General features: G+C 48.4%; 1 protein-coding gene across 1 annotated transcript in view; it reads left to right on the plus strand.

The window, feature by feature from the left end:
- PECAM1 (platelet and endothelial cell adhesion molecule 1) overlaps positions 1–10994 on the plus strand; it is a 39452-nt gene that overhangs the window by 22147 nt on the left and 6311 nt on the right. The window contains exons 11-13 of the mRNA XM_018569267.1: positions 904–1038; positions 1244–1309; positions 2044–2112. Coding sequence (XP_018424769.1) covers positions 904–1038; positions 1244–1309; positions 2044–2112 — 270 coding nt within the window. The remainder of the gene's footprint in view (positions 1–903; positions 1039–1243; positions 1310–2043; positions 2113–10994) is intronic.

Here is a 10994-nt window from a genome sequence, read left to right on the forward strand (position 1 = left end):
ATCAGGGCTGTCTTTAACACAGGGCAAAAGGGGCAGCTGCCCAGGGCCCAGTCATTGTTGTGGGGCCCACAGCAGCTGCCGCTTGAGCAGGTCATGTACTGCAATACTCCTACCACTGGCCCTGCATCTCAGCACTGACAGCAGAGCGCTGAATGATTGCAGAGCGGAGAGAAGAGCTGGGTGGATGCCCTCCCCTTTCATGCCATGTGTGTGCGCTGGAGGAGGCGGTTTTGCTATTACCTGGACCCCGATGGTCACTGGCCTTTTCACCTGGATAGGGGAGAGGGAACCTGATGGGTGAGGGGACTACAGCCTGAATCAGGGCAGCAGGAACGGTGGGTGTCTGATGGGGAGGCCCTGCGTGTCTGTACTGGCTGCTGAATATGTGGGAATTAGGGAACACTCAATGTCCAGAGAGAGGGGTCACTATAGTGCTTGTCTGTATATGATGGGGGTCACTACATGCTGCTTGTCTGTATGTGATGGGGGTCACTATGGTGCTTGTCTGTATGTGATGGGGTCACTACATGCTTTCCATGTACATATGATGGGGGACACTGCACGCTAGTCAGTACTAGAGTAAGGCTGCAGAGACAGTCATCTGAGGGCGCCGGGGGAGAGGGGGTGAAATATACACCTTCACCTGTGTACACAATAATCCTTGCACCGGCCCTACCCTTGAGCCCGCAAAAGATACACCCGCGCCACTCTTCCGTTTACTGTGCAATCGATATTGCATAGTGTTGCTCAGCCCCTGTTGTATAGGCATATGCATGGGCGAAATTGAATGGCGGGGGCGGGTAGGGGGTGTATAGAAGTGGGGGGGGGACAAATCCCCCCCATTGTCATACCAAGGCTTGCCCATATAAACTGATTGTTTTAGTACTCTGGCATTGCTTGAAGATGACATGGAGATAGCTTGGATTGGGGGAGCAGAGGATCGAGCAGGGCCCGCAGCAGATGCAAGTGAAAATTGTCCCCTTCGGCCGTCTCTGCCTTGGACCTTCCAGGAACCACGCTACTCTTCTCCAAAAGCAGGTGTGGGCCCTGGCGCATAAATAAGCCAGCCGAGCCCTCAAGGCAAGGCAAGACAAGGCCATGCCCAAAGAAGGCCTGTGCTATAAGTTAGTTTCAAGGAAGGGCAACCCAAATTTTGCATTGAGGCCAGTGAATTTGTGGCTGCCCTAGTGCCTAGAATTCCAGTGAACACACAGGCTCGCAGATGGATGACGATGATTGTATTTAATTGCAGGCAGTGTACAGAATGAAGAAGAGATGCATATCCTGAAAACGGCCGAAGAAAACATCGGTAAGAATGTCATTTTATATGATTTTTTTTAGACTTTGCTGGTTCTATGCGGAAGTGTCTCAGGTTAGTAATAATAAACAACTATGGAACAACCACCTCCTTATCAGCTATTGAAGATATACTCTGGTCAGAAGTAAAAAAATAAGCCTTGTGACGGCTACAGGGAACTACCCGACCTGTATACGGCTGTTCATTCCGCCATTACTGTACTGACCCTACAAACTGGCGATCTGGGAACCCCCAGCTTGGGATAGCTAAGAGTAATTCCCAGACACGCCCACCTCAGGCTCCTTTTTCAATCTTAAAAAAAAGATTAGAAAAAGGCACTTCAAGTTTCTCCCCCTCCCCAAACAGGCGTGCACCCACCCCGAAGGCTTCAATGAGAGTCAGGAAGCAGAGAGGGAAGACGTTACCCCAGGAAGTTGCTTTCCCGGTCACCCTGTGAGGTGCCCTCTGAATTCTGTCTGCGGTGGTTACACAGTGTTTGCACAGTGTGATTTCTGATTTCCAATGTGATATTTGTTGGGGAGAAGTAATTAATAAGCAGACAAGTTATTTATTTTGAGTTGATAAATATATCTGAATGTCCTGTAGGAAGATGAGGGTTTCCTGGAGCTGAAAGGGTTATTATACTGTAAAAACATAGACAGCGCTGTGTGACCTCTGAACTTGGCGGTAAGGGGCCTCCACCTTCTTCTTCTGCCTCCGATATTTACTTTGTGTTCTTCCTCCAGGAAACAATCAGCAGAACCATGAAGTAGAATACACCGAGGCCGACAGTCCAGCACCCGATCCCAATCACGGTGAGAGTCATTTCCCTTTATTAACAGACTTCTGAGTGATCCAATTGGGGCCACCAATGTCAATCATCTCACAGAAATCAGTTACTGCTTTATATACTGGAAATAAGAATGTTCCTCTGTACATGGACCAGTCCATGGTATATGGAAAATAGGGGGATAACATGACCTGGCTATATGACTCCTCTATTGTATACTGCACATGGACCAGTCCATGGTATATGGAAAATAGGGGGATAACATGACCTCGACTTATGGCTCCTCTATTGTATACTGCACATGGACCAGTTCATGGTATATGGAAAATAGGGGGATAACATGACCTGGCTATATGACTCCTCTATTGTATACTGCACATGGACCAGTCCATGGTATATGGAAAATAGGGGGATAACATGACCTCGACTTATGGCTCCTCCATTGTATATTGCACAAGGCCTGTTCCATTGTATACTGAATATGGAGCGACTGCATGGTCTAGATATATGGCTCCTCCATTGTACATTGCACATGGCCTGTTCCATTGTATACTGAATATGGAGGGACTGCATGGTCTTGATATATGGCTCCCCCATTGTACATTGCACATGGTCTGTTCCATTGTCTATTGAACATGGGGGAATACATGGTCTTGATCTATGGCTCCCCCATTGTATACTGCATGTGGTCTGTTCTGTTGTATACTGACTATAAGGGGACTGCATGGTCTTGATATTTGGCACCCACCATTGTATTCTGCACTTGGTCTGTTCCATTGTATACTGAAAGTGGGGGAACTACATGGTCTGTATATACAGTATATGGCTCCCTCATTGTATACTGCATTTAGTCTTGTCCATTGTATACTGTACAATACTATACTATATTGTGGGACTGCATGGTTTGGATATGTAGCTCCCTTTTTGTATACTGCACATGATTCGTTCCATTATATATTGCATATGGGGGACTACATGATATGGATAACGAGATCCCTCAATGTATTCTGTGCATGGTCTTTTTTATTATATGCTGAATATGGGGGGACTGCATGGCCTTGATATTTGGCACCCCACATTGTATTCTGCACTTGGTCTGTTCCATTGTATATTGAAAGTGGGGGGACTACATGGTCTGTATATACAGTATGTGGCTCCCTCATTGTATACTGCATTTAGTCTTGTCCATTGTATACTGTACAATACTATACTATATTGTGGGACTGCATGGTTTGGATATGTAGCTCCCTTTTTGTATACTGCACATGATTCGTTCCATTATATATTACATATGGGGGACTACATGATATGGATAACGAGATCCCTCAATGTATTCTGTGCATGGTCTTTTTTATTATATGCTGAATATGGGGGGACTGCATGGCCTTGATATTTGGCACCCCACATTGTATTCTGCACTTGGTCTGTTCCATTGTATATTGAAAGTGGGGGGACTACATGGTCTGTATATACAGTATGTGGCTCCCCCATTGTATACTGCATTTAGTCCATTGTATACTGAATATTATGGGACTGCATGGTTTGGATATGTAGGTTCCTTTTTGTATACTGCACATGGTTCGTTTCATTATATATTACATATGGGGGACTACAAGGTCTGGATAATGAGATTCCTCAATGTATTCTGTGCATGGTCTATTCCATTATATGCTGAATATGGGGGGACTGCATGCCGTGGATATAGAGTTCCACCACTGTATACTGGCCATAGTCTACTCCATTATATGCTGAATATGGGGGGACTGCATGCTGTGGATATAGAGTTCCACCACTGTATACTAGCCATAGTCTATTCCATTATATGCTGAATATGGGGGGACTGCATGCTGTGGATATAGAGTTCCACCACTGTATACTGGCCATAGTCTACTCCATTATATGGGGGGACTGCATGCTGTGGATATATGTGAGAGACTCATTACATGCGAGAGACTCATTACATGCAAAGCAAGATAATTCAAGCCGTGATTTGTCATCATTGTGATGATTATGGCTTACAGCTCATGAAAACCCCAAGAACCCCAAATCCACAACCTCAGAAAAGTAGAATATTACATGCAATCAATAAAACAAGGATTGTACATAGAACAATATCGGACCTCTGAGAAGTACAAGCATGCATATGTACTCAGTACTTGGTTTGGGCCCCTTTTGCAGCACTTACTGCAATTACTTTTGCACGATATTCTAATTATTCGAGTTTCACCTGTATAAATTCCCCCCTGTATACTGCACATGGTCTGTCCCATGACATGTTCCATTAATGGGGGTATTACATGGCCTGGGGATTACCATGCTGAATCACACCCTGGATACGGACATTGTCCTTGTTATTTTGATTGTATACAGGACAATGGGCTGATGTTGCAATGGACACTAGAAGTGTTTCATTATATGTTGGACAAGAAGCGATCACATTTTGTACTGGACACCGGGTTATTATATACAGAACATAGAGCTGTTGTATTCTATTCTACTTATTGGGCTTTCATTGTTTATGGAATGTGAGAGCCATGTCTTGTATTCCAGACCCAGGGAGCTTCATTACACGGGTCACGGAAGTCCATTGTTTATTGGAAATGTTTGTCTTGGTCCCGGCAGTAGATGGGCGGGGAACTATTGTAATTATGAGCCTCAGATGTCGCTTTGTTTCCTTGTGTAGCGGATAAAGATCTGTTTTACACCGAGCACTCTTAATGAAGGTTATGGGGTTTTAGTTGTAAGTTGAACGTAGATATGGTGCTTGGTGTACTGGCCTGGTCTAGAAATGGAAACCCTGCGACTGTGGCCAATTTTAGCACACGCGGAAAAAAGATTCCCACTTCCTGTTCTGGACGTCGCCCATCAAAAAGATGGGAAGTCTAAAAAAATGAGCATAAAAAGCAGCAATAGAAATTTTCTGGAGTTTCTCTCTCTCAGGGGTGCCCACAATTTTGGTGTTAAGATCTACTTTTCAATTGACGAGCTACATAAGATCTACCAATGCAAAAAAAAACTCCATCGTGCTCCTTCTCTCTTGCTCTCCTGGCTGTCTCTCCTTGCTCTCTCTCCTGGCTGTCTCTCCTTGCTCTGTCTCCTGGCTGTCTCTCCTCTCTCTCTCTCCTGGCTGTCTCTCCTTGCTCTCTCTCCTGGCTGTCTCTCCTTGCTCTCTCTCCTGGCTGTCTCTCCTCGCTCTCTCTCCTGGCTGTCTCTCCTCGCTCTCTCTCCTGGCTGTCTCTCCTTGCTCTCTCTCCTGGCTGTCTCTCCTTGCTTTCTCTCCTGGCTTTCTCCCCTTGCTCTCTCCCCTGGCTGTCTCTCCTTGCTCATCCTCCTGGCTGTCGCTCCTCGCTCTCTCTCTCTCCTGGCTGTCTCTCCTTGCTCTCTCTCCTGGCTGTCTCCCCTTGCTTTCTCTCATGGCTGTCTCTCCTTGCTCTCTCCCCTGGCTCTCTCCCCTGGCTGTCTCTCCTTGCTCTCTCTCCTGGCTCTCTCCCCTTGCTTTCTCTCATGGCTGTCTCTCCTTGCTCTCTCCCCTGGCTCTCTCCCCTGGCTGTCTCTCCTTGCTCTCTCTCCTGGCTCTCTCCCCTTGCTTTCTCTCATGGCTGTCTCTCCTTGCTCTCTCCCCTGGCTCTCTCCCCTGGCTGTCTCTCCTTGCTCTCTCTCCTGGCTGTCTCTCCTTGCTCTCTCTCCTGGCTGTCTCTCCTTGCTCTCTCTCCTGGCTGTCTCTCCTTGCTTTCTCTCCTGGCTTTCTCCCCTTGCTCTCTCCCCTGGCTGTCTCTCCTTGCTCATCCTCCTGGCTGTCTCTCCTTGCTCATCCTCCTTGCTCACTCTCCTTGCTCATCCTCCTGACTGTCTCTCCTCGCTCTCCTGGCTGTCTCTCCTTGCTCATCCTCCTGGCTGACTCTCTTTGCTCATCCTCCTGGCTGACTCTCTTTGCTCATCCTCCTGACTGACTCTCCTTGCTCATCCTCCTGACTGACTCTCCTTGCTCATCCTCCTGGCTGTATCTCCTTGCTCATCCTCCTGGCTGACTCTCCTTGCTCATCCTCCTGGCTGACTCTCCTTGCTCATCCTCCTGGCTGACTCTCCTTGCTCATCCTCCTGGCTGTCTCTCCTTGCTCATCCTCCTGGCTGTCTCTCTTTGCTCATCCTCCTGGCTGTCTCTCCTTGCTCATCCTCCTGGCTCACTCTCCTTGCTCATCCTCCTGGCTGTCTCTCCTCGCTCTCCTGGCTGTCTCTCCTTGCTCATCCTCCTGGCTGACTCTCTTTGCTCATCCTCCTGGCTGTCTCTCCTCGCTCTCTCTAAAGTCGCTGCTCTGCAATATTACAGAACCCCCGGGAAGCTAGACCTCATACTTCTCCTCCTTTCGTGCTCAGCCCTCCATCCTAAAGTCGCTGCTCTCATTCTGTCGGCCTTCATGTGTCAGACGCAGCAGACGGGGAGGAGCTAAACAGACCATAGGGGGGTTCTCGGGATGGTGAGCCGACTTACAATCGTGATCTACCATCAGCTTCGTGAGCTTCTGGTAGATCACCATCTACCTAATGGGCACCCCTGGTCTAACCCTTCATGACAGAACTAAAGACTATAGCGACTTGGACTTGGCGGTAGTGAAGTATGGGTTGGAAACGCAGTCATGACTTGGCCTTGAGGAATCCCAGGAGGCAGGAAGCCAATGTATTTTTTTGTTGCCTCTCTTGTTTGGGGTTTTTTTTTCTCCTGTAGTCATGGCAGCTTATGGTCATGAATCCTTGGTTCCTTCAAATGGCTGACCATTTCCCGAATCATACATTAACGTCCAGCTCTGGAGCTAGCCCAGATGGAGAATGTAGCTTTGTACTAGAAAGCTCACACTCCAGGAATGGTGTCACATCCTCTTCTGGGATTCTTTGCAGCATCTGGACCTTCCTGTTGAAAAGGTTTCGGAGTTCCTCTGCCCATCTCAAATCACAATAGCAGTTATATAGCCCTCAGGCGAGGAAACCTTCATTGTACATCCTCCTCGGACAATGGTAGATTGTGTCTGAGAAAAGCGTCAATCCATCTGTGGCCCTCAGGGGTTTAGGCCGTTAAACGTGTACATTAAACTGTAGAACAATATTGTGTTCCTGTGGGAGAGATCCAACCTACAGCTGGCAATGTCACTGAACACAAGGATTGGAAGCCAACCTCCAACAATGGGGGCATCTCTTAGCTCCTTTGGAAGACATCAAGTTTGAGATTTGTTCTGCCGGTTTGGTCATCTTCAAACTCGTTTTTCGGGCCACTATCTGTCCTGTCAGAGGCGTAACTAGAACCTTCAGGGCCCACCCGGTGAAAGAAACCATGAAGGGCATTGCTGGGACTTGTAGTCCTACATAGTTGGTGCTATTCTGCATTGCTGTATAATCATCATACAGCGATGCAGAATACCACCAACTATGCGGGACTACAAGTCCCAGCAGTACATTATAATAAAAGTCAGCCATGCAGAATACCACCAGCATCCCCCCGACACTTCCCCGCGCCCCCCTTTCCATTTCAGACTTACCTTAGCTCTCCTGCAGGGCCCTCTTCCTCGTCTCGGCGGCCAGGGGGCGGGGCTAAGAGGAGAGAGTCCTCACACAGCAGAATGTGCTGCCCAAAATCCCAAAATGTATATCTTAATTACTGATAGTCCTTTGGTTTTAGTTTTCTCTTTAGTAGCTTTTTGTGTGTTTTTTTTAACTTCTTCCCTGAACAATTCATTGTTCTGCCCCCATGTCTGTCCCCATGTCTGCCCCATGACGTATCTTGAGCAATACCGGGATTTCCTTTTTTTTTTTTACTATCATCCACACACATCTGAGCCGACCTGTGACAATGAAACTGTCACACGTCGGCTCTATAGATCGGGAAGGGAGGGAACACATACCGGCGTTCCCTCACTTCTCGATCATCTCCCTGCAGAGCGCAGTGACTGTCACTCAACGCTCCCTGCAGGGATTCCCCCCTCCGATCCTCCAGCGCTGACTGGCGAAATGGACGGGGGAGGCGTCTGCCTCTGGATAGGCAGAGCCAGCTGTCACTCACGCAGCTGGGTGGATCCAGACAGTATTGTCGGCATCCGCTCCGGCTGCAACGTATCAGTATACCGCGAGCTGTAGCCCGCTATATACTGAGCTTTGGGTGACGGGAGAACACTAGTTTGTGTTCTCCCGTTACCCTCAGGAGAACTATGGGGGATAGCCCTAACCCCATAGTTCTCCTTTAAGAACTTGAGATGCGTTTCATAGTATTTTTGTATGTGGAGCGTTACCTTGCGTACTCTGTTATCAGCCATTATAAGCTGAAGGAGGATCACTAGAGGATGCCTGCAGTGTCCACAAATGAGATCACTTGGCAGGAAGTTCAGGAACATTCGTCAGCCGTGTCCGATACCCGTATCCTACTCCTCTGATAAAATCTTCCTTCTGTCTTCTCATTTTTACTGCTATGATTTCCTAGCACAACTTTCACTAGAATCTTTCTCTACTGGCGCTCGGCTTGTCTTGGCTTCATGAAGTGTAAAACTACAAATGATTTATGAATTAGGAGTTGACATTTCATCTTTTACTGGACTGTGACGGAGGGGTGGAACAGAACACACACAGAGATCAAGAGTGCTATTTTAGGGCCCTTGGCTGAGGGGTTCTTTATTAAGGGGTACACAGGGATGAGGTACAGTAGGAATAGAGTCCAGGGGCACAGGGCAGCAGTCTTAGGTACAACAAGGGTTAGGTTCCATAGGGTCACAGGGCAGCAGTGTTAGGCACAGAAAGGGTTAAATTCCATGGGGGTCACAGGGCAACAATCTTAGGCATAGCAAGGGTTAAGTCCATGGGGTCACAGCACAGCAATGGTTAAGTTCCATAGGGTCGCAGGGCAGCAATCCTAGGCACACAAAGGGATAAGCTTCATGGGGTCACAGGGCAGCAGTCTTAGGCACAGAAAGGGTTCAATTCCATGGGGTCACAGGGGAGCAATTGTAGGCACAGCAAGGGTTTAGTTCCATGGGGTCAAAGGGCAGCAGTCTTAGGCACATAAGGGGTTAAATTCCATGGGGTCACAGGGCAGCAGTCTTAGGCACAGCAAGGGTTAAGTCCTTGGGGGTCACAAGGCAGCCGTCTTAGGCACAGCAAGGGTTAAGTCCTTGGGGGTCACAGGGCAGCAGTCTTAGGCACAGCAAGGGTTAAGTCCATGGGGTGACAGGGCAGCCGTCTTAGGCACAGCAAGGGTTAAGTCCTTGGGGGTCACAGGGCAGCAGTCTTAGGCACAGCAAGGGTTAAGTCCATGGGGTGACAGGGCAGCCATCTTAGGCACAGCAAGGGTTAAGTCCTTGGGGGTCACAGGGCCGCAATTTTAGGCACAGCAAGGGTTAAGTCCTTGGGGGTCACAGGGCAGCAATCCTAGGCACATAATGAATGTTCCTGATCTACTTTACATGGACACTTTAGAATTGCAATCAGGATACAATATAAATATTCATCTCTTATAAACAATTTATCGGCCTTTATCGTTCTCCGGGTCCTTGAGATGGGAAACACGTCACCAGTTGGGTTATAAAATCTAAGGTCCCCACAATGCAGTGCGCAGGTAACCACACACAGTCCTAGGTAAGGCCGGCTGAGGTGTCACAGGCCTCTGGCTCATAGGTCACCGGTCATGCTTAGGCCACCTAGCCATCCTAGCAATTGTAATACAAAGAAAGGAAGGAATCCTGCTTGCATAACAAATGTTACATGCCCCACGGCAGGGGCGTCCCGAGACCGGGTGACACCCCGCCGTGACGTCATCACGCATGCATGGTCATCTTATTGACACCTGCCGGCGGCCATCTTGGCAGAGAGAGTAGGGGACGTTTACCCGGCGGGATGAGGTAGGTCCCCTCCTTTCTCCTGACACTGTCGGGCTCTCAGTCAATGACCGAGTCCCCTACTTTTCAGAGGGTGTGACACCAAAATGACTGTCAGTCAGTTTGGGGTCACCTCTCCAATGGTGGCACCCTGGTGCGAGCCGCACCCCCCTTGCGACGCCACTGCCCCACGGTAGTAAATAGCAGATGGGGTTTGTAGTACAACAGCACTTCACCCCAATAGTCTGTTATTGCAACTGAGTACACCAATTGTAACACAATGGGAAATGAATCCTGCTTGCGCATTTCATTCCCGAGCAACTGGAGGGAGACCGCCGCACACACTCTCTCTCACCGGCCCCCTTCCACGCAGGCCAGGCGCTGGCGGGTTATTTTGGGAAGAGTTAAAACAGCTCATTGTTTGAAAAGCTCCGTCTCTTCCTGACGGATGGACAGGAAGGGTGTTTGGCTCAGATAAGGCCGCATCATACGAGCCTGGCTCGCAGCGCGGTGCAGATTTCATGTTCCCTGAGATTCTACGCCCGATAGATCACATAGCTGACCAGATAAACAAACACTCAAATGTTCCAGCAAAGACTCCCAGAGTTCTCTGGAAACTGTGACACCGCCATCATTGTCATTGCATGGGACTGATAAGCTCTGTTTATGAAAACTTATATCAACTGACAACATGGGGAACAGCGAGGGGGGATGCAGGTGGGGAGCGGGGACCCCGAAGTCATACTACATAGAGGGCCCATCAACAACAGTCTTCCTTCTAGTCTATATTTAAAGGGAAATTCCATAGAAAATAAAAGCGTTCCCTAAAAAAAAACACGTCCCGTCTGGGTTGTTACAATGTAAAAAGCCCGCACATTGACCAGCGTTCCATCATTCGGCTGTGCAGTGCGGCTCAGGCTGTCATTTTAGGCTGAAGCAGGCTGTCATTTTAGGCTGAAGCAGGCTGTCATTTTAGGCTGAAGCAGGCTGTCAGGGGAATTTAGAAATGTTCTTTTACAGAATACCACAAGAGGAAGTCAACTGCGTTTTATACCCA

The sequence above is a fragment of the Nanorana parkeri genome, unplaced genomic scaffold (genome assembly GCF_000935625.1).
Source record: "Nanorana parkeri isolate BGI_ZX_2015 unplaced genomic scaffold, ASM93562v1 scaffold1316, whole genome shotgun sequence".
NCBI lineage: Eukaryota > Metazoa > Chordata > Amphibia > Anura > Dicroglossidae > Nanorana > Nanorana parkeri.